At 34.2% G+C, this 26,318-nt stretch overlaps 1 protein-coding gene across 1 annotated transcript; it reads right to left on the bottom strand.

Moving 5' to 3' along the window:
- Positions 1-1,851: 1,851 nt before the first annotated feature.
- LOC128165953 (uncharacterized) lies at positions 1,852-6,104 on the bottom strand. Its single transcript, XM_052830885.1, has 2 exons — positions 5,484-6,104; positions 1,852-5,360 (listed from the first exon to the last, which is right to left on the bottom strand). The coding sequence occupies exons 1-2, from the start codon at positions 5,797-5,799 to the stop codon at positions 1,852-1,854; spliced, it is 3,825 nt and encodes a 1,274-aa protein (XP_052686845.1). The 5' UTR covers positions 5,800-6,104.
- Positions 6,105-26,318: the final 20,214 nt, after the last annotated feature.

The following is a 26,318-nucleotide window of genomic DNA, read 5'->3' as shown; positions in this document are numbered from 1 at the left end:
AGACTGGAAATCCGAGACGTCATCCATGATGGTGGCATGTATGGAACCATGCTTTAAATCTAGAATGTATTGGATGAGATCGGCGTATCCAGTAACAAATGTTTGCAAGTCTTTTGACTTCATCTTTGCTTCGGTCTTCTCTCTGGCCTTTTCTCGAGTCAATCCCTCTTTGATGTATTTGTTGTATTTCTGGTTCCATTCTGTTTCGTTCTTCTCTCTGGCCTTATCCATGAGAGCATTAAAGACGTCATGTTCCCGGTCATCTTCATCTTCCTTCTTCTCCGGCTTGATAGGGGTCCAATCGGACTGATCCTCCTCCATTTCAACATCATCTCTCCTTTTTTCGTTCTCTGGGCACCATCTTTTCACATGTCTTTGAAGGTCATGCATATTTTCAAAGACCAGACCACAATCGTCACAGGAAGGCATATCTTCAAAATCAGGTGTCGTGTGTTGAAATTCCGACTTTTCTGTTAACAATTGTTGGGGAAGAGGAATTGGCTGGTGATACGTCTGTTCGGTAGGGATGTCTCTTGGAGAATGAGGCACATTCTCTGCTTCTAGCTGTTTTATAGGATTCAAGACATCAATGCGCATGCGCAGATGTTCGGATGTAGTTGGTTTCAAATCAACCAACAAATATCCATAAGGTTTGGAAGTGGCTTCTTTAAAATGTCTTAGCAGGTGTTGAGGGTTGTCGGGATACATCTGTCGAGCCAAGGTCATGACTTGTTGTCTGTCCACGGGGTTATTAAACAGAACCAAGTAGTGACAATTTCTTCTCTGGGTGGGATCTTTGTTATAGTACAGATTTTGATTGATAGCCATGACCGATAGATTTCTGTGGTGACTACCCTCGGTAAACAATTCGTTGATTCTAGAATCTTTGGCTGCTGTCGACATGAGATCGTCTAAAATCACGAGATTCCTCGTTCCTGGGTGAACAAACGAATCTTGCTCCAGGTCTAACGGAATACCCTGTATGAATTCGACTGAGGGATACACCGTAGATTTGATGATGTCGTATAAGGGTTGCCATCGCTTATAGAGCCATAGAATTCTCTCTGGGGGAGGGGAAATCTTGCTCATACAATGTTGCAACAACGTTTTCACGAAATACGTTTTGCCCGAGGAGGTTGGTCCCGAAACGTTGGCCGTAAAAGGGTGTTGAAACATAAACTCTTGCTGTTGCTGCTGTTGCTGCTGCTGCTGTAGTTGGTGCTGCTGCTGCTGCTGTTGCTGCTGCTGCTGCTGCTGCTGCTGTTGTTGTTGGTGCTGCTGCTGTAGTTGATGCTGCTGCTGTAGTTGGTGCTGCTGCTGTAGTTGGTGCTGCTGTTGTTGTTGCTGCTGCTGCTGCTGCTGCTGTAGTGGATGGTGTCGCTGCTGCTGTTGTTGTTGCTGCCGCTGCTGACATTCTATGTGTTTGTGTTTTACATGACGGTTCAGGTCGTGTGGCCAGACGTAAGCGTTCGAACAGTGATTGCAAGAATACATGTTGGTCCTTTAGCGTCCTCTCGCATAATGGCATACGTGACCGGAAGGTCCAGTTTTATAGACGAGATCTCGTCGGTGATTGGTCCATTACACTTTTTATAGCAACCAATTAGGTTAAAGTTTCCGGTAACTTCCGATTCCGGCATCAAAGGTCACCGGACACCTTTAAGCTCCGAATACTAAGGATCCGGAAACCTAATGATCCGGAAACCTTAGGATCCGCGGGGCCCCCCCGGAGTCCTTAACTAAGATTCAACGACAATATTTTTTTTCATTCATTTATTCACTATTCAGCATTACAATAAGTATAGCAATAACACATATTTTACAAGATATACATGATAATAGACATCTTCATTATACAGGAGATGTCTTACAATGACCATGAGCTAAGGTGTGAATACCATCCTCTAGAATATGCCTTTTGTCGTCAAAGGGGCTCAGGCTGGTTTTGTTTAGAACGATGGTGAATATTTGATGATTAAAGGATCTAAACGTCACCATCGACTCCATCTGAAACTCTCTGTTCAATAGACACTGTCTATAGTTCTCGTGTTGTATGTTTGATTGCACGACCACCTTACTCACTCCTTTAGCTCTTTTCTTTTCTTCTTGACAAACGTTTTCATTCTTGTTTTGAGTTTCGTAAACAAAACTGTACATTTTGGGTTTAAGGCCAACAAATTCTCGCATGACATGACCTTGACATTCATCCTTCATTTTCCCGAGTACTTTCTTATTTTGATTACTATGAAGAAAATGGGTGTCTGGGTAATCACTAAAATCAAAACAATGGTGGTCTTCCTTCATGTCGACATACACATCCTCGATAGATATGTCGTAACATAAAGAGTCCGTATCTGTGAAACAGAGAGCTGCACGCCCACCATACCTTTTCTTGATGTAGTTGTAGTGAAATTCATACATCAATACCTTGGAAAGTTCCAGAATGGAAAATCCCACGTAAATGGGTCGATTTAGAACCAATTTTGATTTGGTTAGTTCCACAGAGGCCAGATCTTCATTGAAGATCTTGAAGGATTTAAATCCAGGTTTGGCCGAGAGCTTTGAAAGCCTTTTCTGGTGGTGAACGAGTTGAATGTCCACTCTTTTTCGCAGATTTTCCATGGTTTTGCCGAACACACTATTATTCATGAGTTTGAAAAAATCTTTTTCAAACTCGTTTTTTGCAACTTTTCGCTTGCTCGTATTGAAATCGATGTAGGCTTTTAGCCAGGGACTCTGCTTGAAAGACAGTACCCGGTGAATTTTAGTAAGCCTCATCCCCAGCGCGAGGTAGAGTTGCAAATTCCGATAGTGAACGACATAATTCTTCTTATCAAAAAGATTGGGGACTAGCTTGGTACAAGAACCTTCCTTCATTCCAAGCTTGGTCAAAAGATCTTTCTGATAACTCGAAAGCATCGCAGGCTCAATTTTGAAGGATTCGGGAGCTAAAGGATAGTCGCTATGGCTGTCGTGCAATGCCAAGGGATAGTCTAGATCGACTTCAAAAACGTAACCAGTGTCTCCCTCATGGAGGATGGCATTTATGTCGAGGGTCTCTCTTTCTTTAGTCGTCAGCCAACAAAAATCATGAGTGGGCAGTGGCTGACACATGGCCCACCCGTACAGATTGTTGGCATCTAAATACATCAAATAGTTTGAGGGTTGCCTTGGATCATAGTCATTGAGATAGGGGTTGTTTGCTTTTGCATACCTTTTTGAAATCATGGCTATGCCTCCTCTGAGCCCCTTTTCCACAAACAGATGCATATCCGGGTCGGTCAACAACTCTAGTTCAACCCCTGTCATCTTTAAGGCAGCCTGCCAAGCCAGTCCTGGAGCCGTATAAAAATGAGCCGCATCGAGACCATACATGTCAATGCAAAGGTCACGAAAATTCTCAAACACGTCTGCTAACAGGTGAACGTCTGTCTCCATGTACAGATCGTGATACTGCCCTAGATTTTGAATGTTAAAGACATCCCAAACCCGCTGTGCATGTAAGTAATCCTGGTCGGACACGGTTTTGCCATCTAAATCATTGTAGAAAGCCTGTTGTGGTGGCAGTGACGTCTCTTCAAATCGCTTGACGGAGTTCATGTAACGGTAAGGATACACGCCCTTTCTTCTGAGAAGTTGGAGCTTGGTCTGCTGGTTTTCGGGATGGATGGATGCGACGTAACCTTTGAGATGAGGAAATTTATGGATGCCCTCTTTGGCTAGATTGGTGGAAAGTTTGTCTAGAGAGGCAGACATGAATTGAAACGTATCCACGAAATCTAGCCTGCCCAACGAAAACGAAATATACTTCTCGTGGTTCTGGGGGATGCAGTTAATCTTTTTATGTTTAAACTTGCCGATGGCATTCATAATGTGGTGAGCGTCGTAGCCTTTGAGGTTGTGAAAGAATACGGGAATTCGCTCACGTAACCGATAATTCAGATTACAGGAACTATGAGCTGCACCACGAAATTTTCCCGTCACATGACAGTGATCACGAACGGTATCGTTCCTTAGTTTTCCGTGGCAGATGTGACATAAAGTCGCTTCCCGTAAAGCTTTTGTCTCTTCCTCGGACAATTCCATGGGTTTGGGATTGCGCAACATGTTCAAAAGGCGCCCCTCGAGTTTGATCATATGGTCAACGAACACGTCAACGGCCTCGTGGCCACGATAGGTCACATGATTTTCTGTGGTCTCTGGTGAAAGTCCTACGACTTTATATGTAAATCCGGAGGGTGCATGCTTCGCTAGCTTAATGGTGGACGACTTGCTAGGGTCCGGTTGGCATCCGTATTGCCTCTCTAAGATGCATTCGAAATCTGCGTACACTACAAACGGCACTCTGAGTTGCTTGGAGACGTCGGAGAACTTTAGCCATTTCTCTTCCTCACTCGGCATCTCGGTCCTCTGGGCGCCATGGACCTGACAGTAAGGTAGGTGTTCTTCTAAGAGTTTCTTTTTGGTGAATCCATGGAGACAATAGTAACAGTAATGATACTGATTATTATCTCCATTCTGGTCTCCCATGAGTCTGTTGAAATTTTTGATCCAACAGTAATGTGAATTATCTCCTCTGTCAAGGACGAGAAGATCAACATGTTTTAACCCTCTCTCTCTGGTGAGATGGAGAGGGTAGAATTCATTCTTATCGTAGCCGAAAACATTGATGGATAATCCATTCTTTTGTTCAAATTTTGGGATATCAGACACGCGGACGGGAAAGGTCATGTCGGTAAAATCCAATTCTTCTTGAAAAGCAATGTAGTTGTTCAGCCTATTTGGATGCCCATGATGCCCCGTTGTAGGATGAAGAGCAGCCAACACCGACCACATGAAGCACTTTTGATCGGTATTCTGGACATTGATGATGGCTTTCTTGCTGGCGAGTTTAGCTGGTAACGGAAGGTAACTGGAACCTTTGATCGGGTTGTACTGGACTACATGAATGCTCACTCCGAGGACTTTGTCCAGCGCCCAGTTACTCCCTTCTCTTTGATATTCAATGAAAGAGTTCACAATCTTCATAATACTTTCCCTCAGAGCATGCTCGATGTCTTGATTGTTTAATACTATGTGGCAGCGTCCGTGGAAGTGAGGCTCTGCAACTTCCACTTGATCCCCTCTGGTCTTGGTGAAACGCACTTGTAAGGTGAGGTAAAACTTCATTCTTTTTCGTTTGGTGCGTTCGTTCTGCAGGACAGATCTCACTTTCTCTTCTTTCGATTTGAGAAATGTCAAAGGGTCATATTTGGTTTGATCGTCAGCCGATATGGATATCTTTTTCAGGTTCCCATGAATAGCTTCTTCTGAAGTGATGCAGTCTTCTCTATCATTTCTTGTATCACCAAATTGAGAACCTGTGAAAATAAAAGCCCGTTTCCGTTTTTATTCAATATGCATATCACTCATATATTCAAAAAATAGGTGAGAGCAATTTGATATGCATAAAAAAACAAAAAAAAAACCGTTTAAGTACTTACCTTGAGGGTCATTTGGTGGTATGCCACTCCCCACTTGATTTTGAAAGTTGGGGCACACATTTTCTTTTTGGATGCTTTCTTGGATTTGTGAGTCGGTTAATAGTTCAGAACCAACTATCGGTGGAGATCCTTGATCTGGAATTCTAATATGATTCCTTGTATGGCGTAGATAATTATCCCTTCTGTTGAAACGCCTCCCACAGGTAGAACAGCTGAAAGTGTCTACATGGTGGGTAGTTCTTCGATGTCGATGTAAATTCGATTGACGTGTGAAGCTTTTGCCACAATCTTCACAGGTAAACTGAGAAACAGGCATGATGTTGTCTGTAAAATATGAAAATACATGAAATTAATTATCATTAAAAAATCCCTTTTAATCTAACACATTTTATGTATTTGAAGGTATGTATACAAGTAATATCAACCACAGTTTGTTTACGTTGTAAAATTGGTTACTCATTCGTTAAATGAGGTTCGGGGCCTTTAAATTTACGACTGAAACCTATTTCTACAGTAAGAATGACAACACTGTTCAACCACTCATCTGGAAAAAAAACCCCAAACGTTAAACAAACTGTTCAAGATTTTATAATACCTCAAATGACACAACGATTAAGTGATTGTTTTAGAATGCTCATTTTAATTATGTAAAAAAAAAAAAATGAAATATAATATGTATATAATTAAAAACAAAATCCTACCTTATACAGATATATTATCCAAATCCAACGGAAACACAATATGAACTTCTTTGAAACTCTACGGTGTTACTTCTTCCGCAACTATGATGCAACTGATTTAACACTGTAGATCTCATTAATTTATACAAGAAAAATATCTCCATGGTGATATTATATAAACAAGTTGTCTGATTGGTTTGGATAAGCAATTTTCCGATTGTAAATTATAAACCATTTATTTAAAGATCTTTATCGATAGATTGAAGATCAAAAAGAATCTATAGGGGGAGTAAACAGTAGAGCTATTGTACTGAACGACAATAGAAAGGCCTAAAATAGTCGGAAAATCCGTTCCAGGGTATTGTTCCCAGAGAACTGTAAAATTGTCAAATCATGGTGTCAATGGAATACATTAATGGACCCGGAAATTCCGAGTCAATGAGGGTGTTTAAAATCTAGGTAACTATTTCATTTCATTTTATTCAGGTAAATATATCACAGAATGTCATGATTACATATAAAAATACATCAAATTAAAAAAAAAAACCCAGACATTATCACAGCACTATATAAGTTCATAAGAATCAATTTGTTCAATACTTTTATTCCATAGATTACATGACATACTAATAAAAGTTATTACCTAAGGATAGCCCATGAAAGCCTTGTTACAAGCTTTATTCCAGTGGAGTCCTTATATAACAGGTAGGTTAATAACAACAAAAGTCGCTACATCATTAGCATTCCAAGGGTGTATTGAGATTCATTCAATCAGATGATGTAAGACCATAGTAATGGAAACGATACGACTTTTTTTTTTTAGGAGTGATGGAGTCTGCAAGTTATATGACACAGATCCATATCTATGGTTATTTAGAATATTACACCTATGTTTGAGTTTACCTGTCAAGACCCAATACGATATATCTTATGTATTCCAAAATTAAATAGCGAACTTAGTGTGCTTGATTGATCTTACTACTTCTTCATCAGACAGCCAAGGAATTTTGATGCCTCATGTGTATTTTTTCGATCTCTTCAACGAAAGAAAACCTTACAGAAAACTGATGGGAAAATATGAGATTTTGTGTTATCCTCTCTTGTAAAACGAGGGGTTAAAGACCCGTGTTTACTCATTCGATTCAAACATGTCCTTACCTGTATGATGTCTCGGATGAATAAAGCTACCTTTAAATATCTTGTTAAACGAGGGTTTAAATGACCCATGTTTACTCATTCGTTTCAAATATGTCATTACCCGTATAATGTATTGCATGACTAACGTACCTTTAACTCTTTTTAATGTAACTATTGCCCCCTTTTGATTATAGGAATAATAGGTCTATTGTATACCCACCCTCAAGAACCGATGATGATAGATCGGTGTCTTATGACACCCTTCGATCCCTCCAAGGGAGTTTTGTGACTCTATAGATGACAATAGATCTATTGCCAACTAATTTCAGATCGTTCTATTACTGTCGAGTATAATAGCTCTATTGTCTAGCCCCCCTATAGATTCCCTTTGATCTTCAATACCTATGACATCATGGGATTTTCCACCCTCTACCATTATCAATGCAAACTAATAGCTTTATTGTTAAGCCCCCTATAAATTCCCTTTGATCTTCAATATCAATGACATCATGGGATTTCCCATCCTTACCGTTATCAATGCCAACTAATTTTACTCTTCCTATTGTTGTTGAATATAATAGCTCTATTGCTTAGCCCCCCTATAAATTCCCTTTGATCTTCAATACATATGACATCATGGGATTTCCCACCCTCTACCGTTATCAATGCCAACTAATTTTACTTTTCCTATTGTTGTCGAATATAATAGCTCTTTTGTTTAGCCCCCCTATAAATTCCCTTTGATCTTCAATGCCTATGACATCATGGGATTTCCCACCTTCCACCGTTATCAATTGCCAACTAATTTTACTCTTCCTATTGTTGTTGAATATAATAGCTCTTTTGTTTAGCCCCCCCCCCCTATAAATTCCCTTTGATCTTCAATGCCTATGACATCATGGGATTTCCCACCTTCCACCGTTATCAATAGTATGTGTTGCTATGGTTATGGATGACGTCATTGGCTCCTCAGAGGAGCCTTGAGGAGCCTATAGTAAATATCTGGCGTAGAACTCTGGTTTTTACACTACTACCTCAATTACTAGATTTCTCCCTTCATAAATAGTCAACACAACACAAGTTTACCATGACTCAGGAACTATATTTATATATCCTAAACAAGCATATCCACGGCATCATCTGTAGTAGGAAAGAAGAAATGAGCATATACATACAGTGAAAATATATGGCCGGCCGGGATTCGAACCCAGGACCATGCAACTCTGACGGTAGCTCTACCACTGAGCTATTGGGGCCCATATACACTGTCCACATAGCCCCAACCAATACATAAGAAGGATAAGGATATGCTTGATGTATATCATTATCACGAAACCATGCATCAACACTCCTCTAAATAAAAGGGATTCGAGATCAAGTGGATCAAGAAACACAATAAGATTAGACTTGTTTTAGTTTAATCTGCTTGAAGTGCTTTATTTTTTCTAATATTTCGAAATCGACATGTTGTCTTAATTTTCCCTTAAGGTCAGACGCGACCTATCATCCATTTTTTCTATTTTTTCCTATCTCCACAAGATTTCCACTTAGTAGTTTTATAATTATATTTTTGTTATATGGTTCTTTTTTTATTTTGATATAAAGTGTTCAAGTATGGCTTTATTTATAAGCATTCAAATGCATTTAGCATGCTATTTTAAGGAAAATTCGAAATATTCTAGCTCCAAAAGAGCCTGGTAATGTACCCTGAATTTTTGGGAATTAACAGGTTTAAATGTTAATAAATAAGGAGTACAATATCAAGAAAAATTATATAAAATTTAGGAACGTCTCGTGTCCTTAATGCCAGACCTAACTATAATATTTCATGGACCCTGAAAACATATTCTGTTGGAGACATTAAAGGTAATTAATACATTCTCGAGCTCCCAATTGATCACAACATCATTTCTCTTGTGGTTGTGTCATAGCACTAGGTAAGCATTTTCGAAAATCGATACAATGAATTAAACCACATTACAACTTGATTTTGATCTATAATATTAGTATGTTTCTATTCATAATTGATCATTTATTTAAATATTTGTGATGATATCATTTTAAAGTGTTAGTCTTGAAATCTCAGTCTGCTTTCTCTTTCTTTTTCTGGAAGCACTTTCATATTAACTATAATGCAATGTAATGACGACCATCTTTTACATTTATTAAGAAAATTTCTTGAAATGGTTTGTTTCTGTTCAAAACTAAGACTGTTGTCAAAAGATACAAAAGCAATAAATATGACGTTCAACATGTTGTTTTGTATACAAGTCAAAACAATGCATTTAAAAATCACTTAGAACTGGGCAGCTACAGACTTAAATTTAAGATTTCAAAATCTGAAAAATATCAAAGGGATCATGAGTGTCCATTCTACAACCGTTTGTTTAGAAAAAGGTCAAAGCGTGCTTATTGCTAGCGCTCTCAAGCGCTAGCAACTGCGTTAGTCTTCTTCACTGGAATACGCATGCTCGACTCCATAGAAGGGGATTCTGGGAATACTGTACTACTGTAGATAAACTGTACCAATTGAATTTCGTTTTATCATCTTCACATGAAGTTTTGTGTTTTATTGTAAATGTCAAAAAGTAACAGTAGCTTAGGTCTTATATAAATGCAAAGTTATTTTCAATATTATAATAAATAGCTAGCTTAAACAACTTCGGATATGTTTTCCGAGCTTGCCGGAAAGGCCCGAAAAGATACAATTGCTACAAAACAGTACCATTGGTTCCTGAAATTTTTTACCTTGTAAATAAAATTACAGTAGATACATAATGATTAAGGCACAGTCAATGAGCTATGCCAATGCCGACGTGAAGCCCACTCTAGATTCACAATTCTAAATTGAGACCCCACTCAAAAACAATTCCAATACACCACTGTCCCTTCCAATTGTTAATTAATCGATTCAGAAATTTAAACCAATGTTTAAGAAATCTACTTCTTTGTTTTACGATGGCTACAGCGCTAACTAACCAATCTTTTTTAAAAGATAAGCTTATTTAAGTTGTAACCTTGTCTCTAAAGAGTGTACCCTATTCTTAAAATGAGAATCTATAACCAAATTTGCACGAGATATTTTTGTCTGTGTCTATGGAGGTATGTTAAAGTTATATTTTCATTCAAATATATAAATTATGTACATTTTTTATTTAAGGCGATTAATTTTAACTTTTTGGACCCCTGCCCTACTTCTTAAAAGAATATAATCTAATTTATACGTGTAGAACTAAAACAAAACAATTGGTAGAGTGGTCTGTCGCATTCAGCCCAGATTATTTCAAATTGACATTTATTTTTATCAATAAAATATGACGTCAATCTGCTTCCATAGACACGGGAGCGCTAAGTATAGCCTGGAATTTTCTTGTTTTAAAAATAGATCCCACGCCGACTGATAAATATAGGGTACCCTATTTTGAGGCAAATTTTCTACATTTATGTGCAAAATTCAATCTTTTCTCAACAAATGGTTGTACAGAGGACACTAATTTACCCCTCTGTTACTTTTTCAGATTTTTAAATCTTCAAAATAAGTCTGCAGCTGCGCAGATCTACATCTGTTCTAAGTGATTAAAAAAACACTGTTCTGTTCTAAAAGCATAAATTGCATACAAAACAACATCAACCAGTTAAAAAAATATTAAGATTTTTTATTTTCAAATGTACAAGATAGCTGCACATTTCCCTGAAATTTTAACGATCCCCGATCCTCAATCATGTTCGATAACTCTAAATTTTCCGAATTTTTTTCTTCGTACATTATATCTGCCTTTTATGTAGACAAAATGAATAAGTCAACTAGTGTTAGTATTACGATCGGTTATTCAACAACATACTTGACCTAGTGGATCCACATATAGGAATACGGGTTAGAGTCACCGATGCACCGGTACAAACTATTTTCATCTAATTTGTTTATTTATTCCATTATATCCATATGACAAATTTGCAAATTAAATAGCATTGTAAAATGCATAGATATCATCTATCTTATTTTATTTCATTTATAAAGTTTGAAGGACAAATAACATTTTTATGATGAAAAAAAAACACTCTTTGGCTGAGGATCGGAAAATCTTAAAAGCAAGACATCGTTACATTGTCTTTTTTTCACAAGGTAACACGTGTCAACCCAAACAATATACACTCTACATACATGGTACATGGTTGGCCTATATATCACCGGCCATCGTCTTAACATTCGTCCATGTTAAACACTTTTATTCATTATTTGTCAAATATATTTTGTATATTTCATAATCCATTTCTGATAATAATGTCTATACTATAAAAAGCTTGTTTAAGTTCATTGTTCCAAAAAAGACATATAAATGAGAGGTTAAATGCAATTCATGTAAATCTCAATGCTTTTTAAACTGCAGGGTAAATTGACGCAGAAACCCGAGGCACCATTGTCAATATCGTCACCAGCCTGTAAATCATAATATGGGTAAGAAAAATTTAAATTAATTATTCATTTTAATTCAAGTTATTACATCTGTATTTGTTATTACAGTGGGTAGTATATAGTTAAGCAACAAACAGCAACTTGAAATGTTCACCGGGATATGAAGTTGGTGGGTCACGTGATCAAATCCTGTGAAGCCCAAAGGGCTTCTCAGTAGATTTGATCACGTACCAACCAACTTCATATCCCGGTGTACCTTTTAACATTGTTGTTTATTACTTATATTTACGTTTGAAAAAGACAAATCGTTCAGAACTGTTATAATTACCGAGATTTTATGGTTACGATAATCCAAGCGATAATAGAGTGCTATGAACATTGTGACGTCACGAAAAAGTTCATACAGAAAAAAACGTTTTCGCTTTTCTATAGGTTCATATAAGGGAATATATTTGCAATTGTAAATATTCGAGTTTGTCTTATTTTGGAGTGGGTTATTTTCATGTTAGGACAATGGATTTGTTTATTTTTTCTTACGTGTAAAGAATTTTTCGTTTGTTTTTATTGACGTTATGAAGTCGTCATTGTGATTCTAAAATCCTCTTTTTTTGTCATGAACGGAAAAAGATTTTATAATCAAAAATTTTATCATAAAATAGAGAAACTAAATTCTGGCTTTTTGCCGCTTTTTGCTGACTAACGTATAGAAAAATGACAGAATTAAACGGAAAATTGTATTTGTTTTGTTTTAATCTCATTTGTAGCAATTCATTTTTTGACTAATTGGTTTTAGTTTTCTAGAGCCAAGTATATTCTCTGGGTTTTGTTTAAATCAACCTAATCAATTTTTCCTTTCAAGATTCGGACATGCTACTTGCAAGGTTAAAGACTCTGGAGGAGTACGTTCACCTGGCAATAAATGCAGAAATACACACTTGGTGGTTTATACTTGGATTGGTTTTTCTGATACTTATCCTACTTATATTCTATTCCAATAGGTATGTATCAATATCAACTTTGTTGTGTTTATTTCAACTTTCCGTTTTTTGGACACTTTTAAAATTGCTAAATTGGTGTTAGTTCCAATAAAAAGCTATCTAAATTCCAATCAATTTCCCTAGATCATTTGGTATTAAATTTTTGTTGTACATTAAATTCCTTTCAAACAATCTGAAAATTAGTTTTAAAAAGTCTCACTTCAAATCGAAAAAGTTTCACAAATCGGCAGAAAATTGCTTAATCATATTAGAAAGCATGATGGATAAGATATGTCTAATTCAAATAGGCAAAAAAATTGCAATTTTGGATGAAAAATGATCTTTTAGAAATTTTAGTTCAGTTAATATAAACAAAAGCAAAAGACGGATTTAAGGTCATAATCTATGGTACAACCCGGATACTTTAACCACTGAGCTATGACGGTATACAACAAATTTAACTGATACAAGCAATTTAACAAAACATTGAAATCGCCATCTTGTGACGTAGTGTATTAATAAGTATAAGTATAGGTGTGGTGAGGTACCTTATTTAACCGTGTTTAAGTAATCGATTGCATTTTTAAAATTGAAAAAGTGCCTTTAAGAATACTAACTAATTATTTCTGAACAGTTTGCAGAAGTAAGCTAAATGTGATGTTTTACATTTTTGCCGCTATGACTGTTTTTTTTTTTAAAAGATTTATGAGTTTGTCGTAATTTAATGTGATAAATCTTACTTTGTGACAAGGTCTTAAATAGGGTTTATGTAAGACCTATGTGGCACTTTCGAAATTTATCTCCTTTAAGCTTTTAGGCTATACATATACCTGACATCATTATGGTTTGTTCTCTCTTTAAGACTGTTTTGCGTCAGTCTTAGAACAAGAGTTAGAATGCCGTTTAATTTTCCCATGATTTATACCGATTTACTTGCATATTTGATATATTTCAACTTTGGCTGGTTCTCAGTTCTCAGACTCGAACATACTTTACAGAAATCCCAAAACTTATCTATGTAAAACAGATTATATAACTTACCCGTAGATGAAATCTATTGTTCTCAAACTACACCCATTACCCATCTAACAATCGTCTTTTTTCCCAACATTTTTTTAATGGCAACGTTATACTAGCAGGGATGCATTCTTTTAATGCTTGCATTCAGTTGATGTTTTTGAAATCCTCCGATTTTGGAGAATTGGAGACTTTCAGTGAAAGTGCATCTTCTCAAGTCTAGGGTTGTTGTATTCGCATATCTCCTCAAAGTATACAAGTGGATCAGTAACCCTAGACTATGGAACATGTAAAATTGTCGAACTTGAACTTATAAACAGAGATTCTATTTAGAGTATGATGTACTCTCATCAACATTGAAAATTTAACTGGCCTATACGATAAAGGATAAAAATGTTAATCAACAATTTGGGATAATGGGGAACTACCCTTATATCTCAACAGATGGAGAAAACTTGTCGTTAATATCAAAGACAAAAGAATAGAAAATTTTGAAGAATGGAGAAAACCCGTCTTTCAATTTGGAGATAAAGACAAAAGAATAAGAGATTTTTTCAGATACGAACATACCGACATTGATCAAGGTGACTGGGATGTGAGTTGTGAAATTGTAGACAGTATTTTAAAGATCGTCGTGTGCGAGATGAGAAAAGCAGCATTCAGACGGTTTCCTTGACTTGCAATAAGAAAAACGCTGAGAAAACAAGGAAGCTCGAGGGAGGGTTTAAAGGTCTGTGATGCATTGGAATTTGATGTACTTTTGCCTTTTCTTTTGGAAAATGTTAAAACGAACAATGATGTCGTCTTTGACAATAATGGATGTATTATACCTGGTCTTTTCAAGAAGGAGATAATAGATCCTGACAAGCTTCCATCATGGTGGAGAAAATGCGAGTTGCTCTCTTATGAACAGGAAAAGGCATACATAAACACAAGTAATGTTCATAAAAAGGTGTTTGCTTCTCTTCTCGATCAAACTAGAGAAGGAATAATTAAACTATTGAAAACATTGACTAAAGATACAAACGACAAGTATGCTGTGCTGCGGAGTGTCATTTCTCCTAGCTTAAGAATCACTATTCAAATGCAAAGCGGAAATGGGTTACAAAGCTTAAAAAATATTACATGTATTAGGCATTTGGAAGTCTTGTTTGGAGGGCCAAAAAAGATTGCTGTTTATAATCAAATAGCTCTCGAAATCGACTTAGTTCCTGGTATTTTGTTATCAATTGACGAATTTCCAAATAATACGCTCAGTCAGAAAAGTTCCTTTTATTGTGAACGATACGGAGTAATGAAGAGGGTCAATAAAAAGGATAAACATATTCCAAAACAAGATGGAGATCTCATTTGGCGTAGTTCATCCTGTGGTTATGAGAAGTGCATATTTGACATCGCTCAGAGAAATTCAAGTCAACTTTATGTCATGACAGCATGTCCATTGCTAAAATGGGCATTACGAAAAGTTGCATCAAATGCAAACAATCAACTTCGAAGTGTACTAAAATCTTACCATCTGAAAAACCTTTGTCTTTATTGTATCATAATTTTGACAATACCTTCGGAGCAAAATACCCTTTCCAGTGTAAGGGAGGCAACGGGATACTTCATCGAATTCTTAGAATAAGTCTTGAAGCTAAATACCTGCCTTACTTTTTCCAAGGTAATACGTATCTTCATAACATTTTTCCTGGCTGCGCATTTGGTAACGAAAAAACGACGTACAACATGTTTGCTATAAACAGTGCGGAGACATTTATTCATGCACAGCTAGGATTTCAGGACCTCAAGCGGATATTACACGGTCTATACCTTGAAAGGAAACAGTTAGACTACAAGAAAATCAAACTCTTTACTCAACTCTTACAACGTCAATAAAAGTGATTTTGCGTTTCTGTATTATGTTTATACCGTCATTCAATGTAAAGAGTAAGTTAAGATGTTGCAAGTCTTATGTATATGATAACAATACTATTTATGAACTACACAAAAGTAATGGCATTCAGTTAAGTAAGGTTTTAATTATCAATTACACATCATACTTGTATTTTGTTGGAAACATTGCTGTTACATGTTAAACGTTGTTTGTAATATTTTTGAAACAAATTTTTAAAATTGTATAATATTGATCTTTAAATGTCCTGTGTAAATTTCTACTTGTATTTTATAATGTCTATTTTAATTATAAACAGTTTTATTTCCTTTTTTTCATTTATATTTAAAATTCTTGCTGAAATCATTAATGAAACAAATGATAAAAAGATGGCATTAGGAAAGAAATGATACAACAGTTAAAGAGATGGATTACACATACGCTTAATCTACTGCTAACAAAATCGAGTAGTTGCAGATAATACATACACACTCTTGAAAACAACTATGAAGCCTGTGTTGGATTAGATATGAATATCTTTGTGTTGCGATAATGATGTGAGCGATGTGATTTTCAATTATTTAAATATATGACTTTTATAATATTGCTTTATTTCTGTGCTTTTGATACAGACAATCAAATACATGTATTATACATTGCAAAGACCATCCATAAAAACCTGCACACATCACTCATAGCAAGATACATGTATACAAAATATATTTAAAGATAAAATTACACGCTATGCTCACCTGATACATAAATGAAAGAACCGATAGTACTGGAAAGTGGTTGGCAAGCTTGTTTTTAATCTGTTGAGAATACATCCATAAAAGCGACAAGGTGATTAAAAAAATTATACAATTTAATGGAAATAAGAAGAAATTTACGAGCTTTTGTCAAATGGGAGATTTCACGTAACACAAACCATCACTTACACGTATCACTTTACAAGTCACTCATCCGGAATTTGCTCGTGTAAACAAACCAAATTGTCTTGGACATTGATTTGAGTGTCGCGTGATTGCAATTGCAGTCTAGAAATACAGTAGGATTGGTGCACTTAATTGGAATAGAATAATTGCTATAGGAAATTATTTGATGTGTGTAGTAAGATATATGCATTCATAAAAATGTCATCTTAATAAATTTACAAGTAACATTTAATTTAGTTCTTGAAAACACCAGGTCTCACCGAGAGGCCGCTTGAATTGGTTATGCATAGGCTAGTAGTAATACTAAATAGTTTATTAAAATGACATGATTACAAAATTCCTTTTACAGATATCCCAAAACACCTGGTCTAACGGACCTATACGTCACTTAAGAACTGTTACAAAGTAAATATTAAAATGTGCATGTTTTAGGAGTAAGATGTCTTTGTCAAATGTTTCTGTCTTAAGTTGTGTAATAATTCATAAATAAAATGAGCGATTTGGTAGAGGTAGTTACATATTAGATCAGTTAACAGAGTACTTAAATTGGAAATATTTTGACAATTGGATAAATTATATCCAATTGTATGAATCTTCTCTGCGGTCACTACTCCGCCAGTCATTGTTGGTCTTCAAATACATCAATTAGCTCAGGAATAGATGAAAGAAGGAATTGTCCCAAAAATAAGAATCCGAATGTCTCTTATTCGCGATGTTAACCGTTTTATAGACAATATGTATACATGTTATCGATTGGTAGAGTAATCATACGCATTTTGTGCATTCTTGCTGACGTTTTATTTTTATAAAAAAAATGGGGGAATAACAGCGCATATGCCAATTTGCTTTAGTCGTAAAATAGAATTTCAAATTAATGTTGATTTCAACTAAATATATTTGGTAATGTAATAATGCAAGTTCACAAAAGGACATTTTCTAACTATATTCAGATTTGAATATTTTAACAAAGAAAGAAAATAAATAAATTCATAAATTTTGGCGGATCCATAACCTTAACAATCTGGGGCCCGTTTCACTAAAAGGCGTAAGATACGACGAAACTTAAGTTAAGCCTTAGGGCGTACGCCAAAATGTAGGCCGGCGTTAACTGCGTTTCACTAAGAGGCGTACGCCTGGCCGTAAATACTAGTATCGGACTAAGTTAAGGCCAGACTTACGTCCTTGACAACGAGCTTATGCACATGCGCAGACAAATGATAAACAGTAGAAAGGAAGATAGATAAACAAATATTGATATATAGATAGATAGATATTCGTTATATAGATAAATGATAGAAACTTGTCAATTGTGATTTTAGAGAGAGAGAGAGAGAGAGAGAGAGAGAGAGAGAAAACACCGTAAAGTATTCAGGCCTATTAATCCTGCATGTTAAGTGACAAAATCACACAGCAAAACTTGCTAAAATGTTTTATTTGAAAGATATTTTTGATGAGGCATGTAGGATATGGTCATTAAAAATTATTAAGTCAACAGAACTATTTTGTTATCGATATCTTCGAACATTATTGATCATGCGTCAATTATGGTCCGAGTATAAATATTTTTTTTGTTAAATTTTCTTGTTTCCTCTTGCTATATCATTGAAAGAAAATCAGTGAATTTGTTTAAAAATAGAAAATATAGCGAATTAATGCAGTAATGAGCTTTTAAACCATGGATTGGACAATATTAAGCAAGCATCGAACAACCATACAACAGATACTAAAATTTAAATATTTCATGCAAAAAAGAAAAGAAGCTTGGATAAATATTTTTATTACTTTCATATTAAGTTTTGTGTCAATGTAAAATGTGGAGCAAAAATGATCTAGGAAATAATTGATGAATTCCAAGTCTAATTTTTTTTACACAATTTGTTTTCGAAGTTTTTTTCGAAAGTTAAGTGAAATGGTACATACAAACCATAAGTGCATGCACGTTTATTTGTAAATGTTTCACCAAAGTTATCAGATCCAAATGTATGTGTCAGACGTATTGTGGACTCAACATACACTACCCAAGTACATTTACATGTGTATTTAGTATATTGAACGAGCTTTCATATAACTTTCAAGTTAATAAAGAGTAGGTGTATGTAACCTACGAATAAAATCTATTTAATATGGAGTCAGTGATTGCATCGGTTGTATGATTGACACATTATCTAATATTAAAAAAATTAGGGCCTTTTGACGACTCTAAAACATAGTTGGAGCTTTCATCATATTTTAGTATTTACATTTTAACAATTCTGAGAATACTTTTGTGATTAAACCACTTAGGATAACACCTTTTACTCACCAAAAAATAAATAAAAAAAGAGTAAAATAAGAGTCAATAATTCGCTTAGTGAGTTTTAAATTTCAAAATATCCCGCTCACACATATTTTGCGTGGAGGTTGGGGAGGGGGTATGCTTGTAATGCTAGACATTTCTTATACAAATATACCTTTGTACTACATGTGCATCATGTATGTATATTTTCTGCATTATTCATTGCCGAATTTACTCAAAAAATATGAAACGTAAATCAAATTATAGAATAAGAATAGTCGAATGAAAACTATATATCGATTGTCTAAATATGTCATTTTAAAATGTAAACGGGAAGTGCAAAAATAAAGAATGTGCATAAAACATGGTAGGAAAGTTTCTATTCGAGAATAGGTACCACCTATCAAAACTCTTTATTTTCTTAGATTCATATGAAATTAATTAGATTTACATGACAAATTGTACAATTTTACCTTACGGTCAGCACCGATATTCTCAGCAACAGAATTAGCGGTCAATTCCTGTTTACGCCATAAGTTACGACTACCCTTGGCTAGGCGTAGATTTTTGTCTTAACTTAAGGCGGGCGCAAAGTTACGCCTTTTAGTGAAACGGACCTTAGTCCAAATATTTTACTTACATGTAAGTCCGGACTTACGACAGGCGTAAGGTTAAGCCGGGCGTACGCCTTTTAGTGAAACGGGCCCCTGGTTCTCTAATATCTAGTTCTCTAACCACTTCGCCATTTTAGGCACAACAAAGGCCTTTTTTAAAGTATAGTGGGTCATCTCTCCATGACTTGGTGATTGAAATCGGTTTGATTTCCATCGAACCTTATTTAGCCAATGATAAAAATATGAGGCTCTGGGGTCCGTTTCACTAAAAGGCGTAAGATACGACGAAACTTAAGTTAGGCCTTAGGGCGTACGCCAAAATTTAGTCCGGCGTAAACTGCGTTTCACTAAGAGGCGTACGCCTGGCCGTAAACACTAGTATCGGACTAAGTTAAGGCCAGACTTACGTCCTTGACAACGAGCTTATGCACAAGATCAGACAGATGATAAACAGAAGAGAGGAAGATAGATAGATAAACATATAGATATATATATAGATAGATATTCTTAAGATAGATAAAAAGATAGAAACTTGTCAATTGTGTTTGAGAGAGAGAGAGAGAGAGAGAGAGACTGTTTAAAGTATTCAGGCATAGTAATCCTGTAAAGTGACAAAATCACACAGCAAAACTTGCTAAAATAATTTATTTGAAAGATATATTTGATGAGGCATATAGGATATGTTCATTCAAAATCATTAACTCAACAGAACTATTTTCTTATCGACATCTACGGTGATTTAACCATGCTTCGAACACCCTTGAAATTTCTCTTTTGATCATGCGTCAATTATGGCCCGAGTATAAATATTTTTTTATTAAATTTCCTAGTTTCCTCTTGCTATATCATTGAAAGAAAATCAGTGAATTAGTTTAAAAATAGAAAATATAACGAATTAATGCAGTAATGAGCTGTTTAACCGTGGATTGGACAATATTAAGCAAGCATCGAAAAATTATACAACAAATGCTTAAAATAACGAAATTTGAATATTTCATACAAAGAAAAAAAAAACAAAGCAATAAAACAAAAAGGAAGAGGCTCGGATAAATATATTTATTACTTATTAAGATTTGTGTCAAGGTGAAATGTGGAGCAAAAATGACTTCGGAAATAATTGATGAATTCCAAGTCTTTTTTTTTTTACACAATTTGTTTCCGAAGATATTTTTTTTTTTTGAATTATTTAAGTGAAAGGGTACATACAAACTAAAAGTGCATGCACGTTTATTTGTAAATGTCAATTATAGCCCGAGTATAAATATTTTTTTTTTAATTTTCTGGTTTTCTCTTGCTTAACCATTGAAAGAAAATCAGCGACTTTGTTTAAACATAGAAAATATAGCAAATTAATGCATGCAGTAATGAGCTATTTAACCATGGATCGGACAATATTAGGCAAGCATCGGACAACCATACAGTAGATATTAAAAATAACGAAATTTTCTTATATCATGGAAAAAAAAACCAAGAGGTTCGGATAAATATATTTATTACTTTCATATTTAGATGTTTGTCAGTGTAAAATTGATGAATTTGAAGGCTAATTTTTTTTTTTACACTTTTTGTTTCAGAAGTTAGGTTTTTTTTTTCGATTTATTTAAGTGAAAGGGTACATTTTCACTTGGGCCTTTCAAATGCCGAACATTCAAATTGCTTTTGTGTAAAATGTGTGTAACAAAGTTTTTAATGTTGGCGTATTTTACGATGCCTATATTGCTATTTCTTTGACAATGTAATAGTCAAATTCGTTCATCAGTTCTAATTCAGGAATAAATTAAACAAACCATAAGTGCATGCACGTTTATTTAATTTGTAAATGTTTATCCAAAGTTATCCGATCCAAGGTAAAGATGTATGTGTTCGATATATGGTGAACTCAACATAAACTACCGAAGTACACTTTCATGTGTATTTAGTATATTGAGTGAGGCTTCATATAAATTTTAAGTTAATATAGAGTAGGTGTATGTAACCTACGAAATAAAATCTATTTAATCTGGAGTCAGTGTTTTGCATCGGTTGTATGATAAATACAATATCTAATATTAAATAAAAATTAAGGACTTTTGACGACTCTAAAACACAGTTGGAGCTTTCATCATATTTATGTATTTACATTTTAACAATACTGAAAATACTTTTGTGATTAACCTTAGTTTAACTATCTAAGCATGACACCTTTTACTCACCAAAAATGAAATAAAAAAGAGGAAAAAATAAACGTCAATAATTCACTTATAGAGTTTTTAATTTCAAAATATCGCGCTCACACATATTTTGCGTGGAAGTTGGGGGGGGGGATGAAATGCTTGAAATGGTACAAACTTATACAAATACACCTTTGCACTACATGTGCATCGTGTGTGTATATTTTCTGCATTATTAATTGCCAAATCTACTAAAATATTTGAAACGTAAATCAAATTTTTGAATAAAAATAATCGAATGAAAACTATATATCGATTGTCTAAATATGTCGTTTTAACATGTAAACAGCAACTGCAAATATAAAGAATGTGCATAAAACATGGTAAGAAAATTTTTATTCAAGAATTGGTACATGTACCACCTATGAAAACTCTCTATTTTTTTTAAATTCATATGAAATTAATAAAATTTACATGATAAATTGTACAATTTAACATTACGGTCAGCACTGATATTCTTAGCAACAGAATTAGCAATCATTTCATGTTTCATCAAAAGTTACGACTACCCTTGGCTAGGCGTAGATTTTTGTCTTAACTTAAGGCGGGCGCAAAGTTACGCCTTTTAGTGAAACGGACCTTAGTCCAAATATTTGACTTAAGTCCGGACTTACGCCAGGCGTAAGGTTACGCCGGGCGTACGCCTTTTAGTGAAACGGGCCCCAGACCCACTCTATAAAAGAAAAGACAATGTAAATCCAAAAAAGAACACTATTTGGAGGTTTTGATACGCATACTCCAGTTTGAATCAACCTTTTTCAAGTATTCAATATATTTAAGGAGGCTGGGGGGTCCAAAAAAGATTTCTCCAAAATTCACCAAATTTGCAGAAATGTTTCATATAATCTTAATTTACATTTTGATGTGAAAGACCACATCACAATCACCGTTAATTTTATCATTTATTGCATCTGAAGAAATTGCACGTTATGTAAAAAACAAAATATGAAAAATATTTGAAATATAAATAAGGCAAAAAACATACCAATAACATCACAAAAAATTAACACAATAAGAAAAACTTAACATTATTTGTTATAAAGAAAAATATCACATTTTTACCAAAAATATGTATGTCATACAAATGCAAATATGTAAAACAAAAAAAAAGTAGCCACAAGATTATTTCCAAATTTTAACATAATAATAATCAATACATGTGTAATAAAGATTGAGCATTTAAAAAAAAATTCGATGGTGAAATTAAAAATAAAAAAAAAGAAAAAGAAAATATTAGAACAAAATATTTGAAGTTTTACAAGTTACCTCCCTTTGAAAAGTTAGAAAAAGCTGAAAAACAGCTGAAATAATTTTTTGCATCTTGTAAACCTTGGTTTACCATCAATTGACTCTTTAAATAATGCTTCAATACCATCATATCAATTTCTTTCAAAAGACAATTTCAGTACATTGTTTGAGTTATAGAATATTAAAGTGAAAATCTTTTTTGTATAGAGATAAAAACGCTTTAAAATTGCAGCCACCCCCCAGCCTCGTTAAGAGTTACAAATCGATGCTATGTTAAATATACATTGTTTTCAATTATTAAAAAAAACCAGATTTGTGAATATTTCAATTTCAAAATATCTAATCTGTCCATAAATAGACATTTTACTCTCCTTATTCACCCATCTTCTTTAATATATAAATTTTGATGTTTTCTGTTTGGTATTTTAAATGTCATCAAATGTTGTTGTAGTAGTAGTTAAATATCGTATTTGTCTCGCAGTGATTACTTATCGGAAGTGATGCCTACCTGCTATAAGAGAAAGATAACTCTTTAAGTAACGATAACTTTAATTTATGGGAAGACGGATTAGCCACTGACAGAGCCGCACCACGAACTACCGAATTTCCAATTGTCCGTTAAGTATACACCCTCTATGAACTTAAATCAGTCTTCGAACGTATTACTCAGAAAAAAACTTAATAAGCATACAAAACATATTGTTCAAGTTCAGTAAAATTCTTTCCAAAGGTAAGTTCTTGTAGCAGAGAATTCGAATGGTGCTATATATTTAATAAAGCACAGATGATGCATTTCATGTTAAATAATAATTGATTATTAAATCATATCCAATGTACTTACATAATTCTGGAGAGCTCAGTTTAATGTAAGAGAGATAAGGAAATGTTTAACGTATAACATTAAACCATCCATACTCTGAAATAAAAGAAAATCTCACTCAAGTGGACTTACATGCAACCACCTTTCGTTTGAACTATATTTTACTTCACCTTTCCATTTTTAACAGAATCTCAATATACATGTACATGCATACATGGTTTAACTTATTTCAGATTATTACGGGCTAAAAAAAGAAAACGTCTTTTGTTTTCTAAATCATAATCGACATGATTTTTATCCGAATGCCATCAAAATGCAAGAAAGTTCACATGGGATTGTGCCAAGCTATTTTTTTTTTTAGGATAGTTAAAACAATATATTTTTAATCATTATTGATTTTCCATACAATAAGCCGACCGATTACTGCAGAATATCTCTCTGAGGTTGCTCCATGGCGACAGGTAATCATTTTCGAAATCAATGCATATGAGTAATTAATATTACAAAAAACGCACTGACATTGAATTAATGTAACTTCTCTGTTCATTACCGATCACAGATTTCAATGTATTCTACGATTATACCGTTGTATCTCAGCTTTCTCTTTCTTTTCGTGGAAACACATTCATCTGCACTCTGGTGCCATTTAACGACACTAAACTTTAAAAAGCAAAACAGGGTCACAATTTACTATGTCAATAAGATTACAGGTGTCTTAAAATTTAACACAATGTACGAATTACAAGTATTGTCAAGCGTAAATATCGATCGTCAACTTCATTTTAAAAAGCGTTGGTCCCCGTTTAAGACTGATGATGATCCTTCTATGTTAAATATTTTTTTCTAAATTGATGATTTATTCTTTTAAAAAATGTCCTTAGCAGCTTTTTCAAATCTAATTGTTTCCTTTAACTTCCATTTGAAAATATATTATACGTTAACCTAAATATTTTTTGAAGAGGGTGAAGTGACACAGAAAGTTTAAATATTCCATACAAGAGAGTTTTGTCAACTATTGGAAAATCTGAAAATGGGTAAGAACACCTTTGTACCTCTAAATCATTAATTAATCTGCGACTGTTGGTATAAAAAGAAAACTACAAACTATATTTTTAAAGTGTTTGACTTTACCTTTTTTTAAAATGCATTTGTTCTTCTTAATATTAAGTCTGTGGCTTTGTTTATTTTTCTTTTATTATTTCTTTGGTCATAGATTTTGTGATCTTTCCGTTTTGTCATAGTATCATACTGGTTTTTGTGATATTTCTTTTTACCATATATTTAACGAATTTAATGAGGGGAGTGGTTGCTTAAGGGCAGCAATGTGATTCCGTTGCTATGGTGAATTCTATAATCATTCTTTTTAAATTTTCATGAATTCCTGAACGTAAGAATATATCTGTTTTGATTTAGACTTCAACTGGTTCGTGGTATATTTGTAAGTATTAGCTGTCGATATGATTTCTATTCAAACCAATCTGGTTTTAGTTTTAACTTGAATGCAACAAAACGTTATGGTTTCAATTTTCAGACTCCACAACAAACAGAAATTGCTGTCAATAGGAAAATCTTTCGCTTGACTGATTTCTTTATTAACATGATGGTTATAATTTTTTTTTATACTATTTTGTCTTTTTTAGAATTAATTTATTATTTTGGTAAATGATGTCTTGCTTTATTCTTGAGAACCAAGAATATTCTTTGGTTGTTATTTTAATAAATGGTGGTTTATTTTTCTCATTCAAGATTCTTCTGCACTTGATGCGACCATAAGGATTGTTTGTGAATACTATATTTACATCACGACGAATACTGATCCAAGATGGTTTATACTTGGATTCATCTTATCAATTTTCATGATAGTTGTCGTCGTACGTTTATATACAAATAGGTATGTAATACTAACAGTCCAAGTAGCTGTTTTTTTTTAAACATTTATTCATTTTTTTGGAAATTTTTTGCCAAATTGGTGTTAATTTTCAAAATATTTAAATTTCACTTTTTTAAGTATTTAATTTGTTGCTGCTGCATTTAAAAGTAATTTAGCAAGTTGAGTCACTAAAATAATTGCAATGATATTAGTATGTTGCAATAATTTTTTTAAAAGTCTTTAAAACATTTGCATTTACGATTGTTTTGCACCACTGCTCCATAAATTTCACCGTTGAAACTTTTCTATTTTGTCATAAGTTGTTGTGTTATAGGCATACCGAGTTTAATACCATGGTGCGGTCTCGTATTACTGTTTTTGGAAGACTTTTGTCTATATTTTCGAAATCAAATCTCTTTTCAGCTATTGTGCTTAAAATATAGCATTGTTTTTTTGTCTCTTTAAAGTCAGCCTAAATAGACCAATAGTAATGATACTATCTCATGGATTTAACTTTAACTTCGTATTTACATGAAGTTAAATTCAGTTTTGGCTGGATCTTAGACTAAAATGCACTTGAGGGAGGGGTTCAGAGCACTTGAAATATTTACATGTAATTAAAATCTGTTTTTCCCGATCTACACCACATTCACACGAAGTTAACTTTTATTTTCTTTACAATTTTCAATGACGCCTTTATACTATCAGACATATATTATATTAACACTTGCATTCTGTTAATGATTTCAAAATTCCTTGGAAATT

Source organism: Crassostrea angulata, chromosome 10, assembly GCF_025612915.1.
Source record: "Crassostrea angulata isolate pt1a10 chromosome 10, ASM2561291v2, whole genome shotgun sequence".
In the NCBI taxonomy this organism is placed as follows: domain Eukaryota; kingdom Metazoa; phylum Mollusca; class Bivalvia; order Ostreida; family Ostreidae; genus Magallana; species Magallana angulata.
The sequence above is the reverse complement of the archived record's forward strand: the minus strand, read 5'-3'. Positions and strand labels throughout refer to the sequence as shown.

Coding starts and splice junctions, on each gene's coding strand:
- LOC128165953 (XM_052830885.1), bottom strand. CDS start 5,799: ATGCCTGTTTCTCAGTTTACCTGTGAAGATTGTGGCAAAAGCTTCACA. Junction 5,361..5,483: donor ACCACCAAATGACCCTCAAG/GTAAGTACTTAA, acceptor TTATTTTCACAG/GTTCTCAATTTGGTGATACA.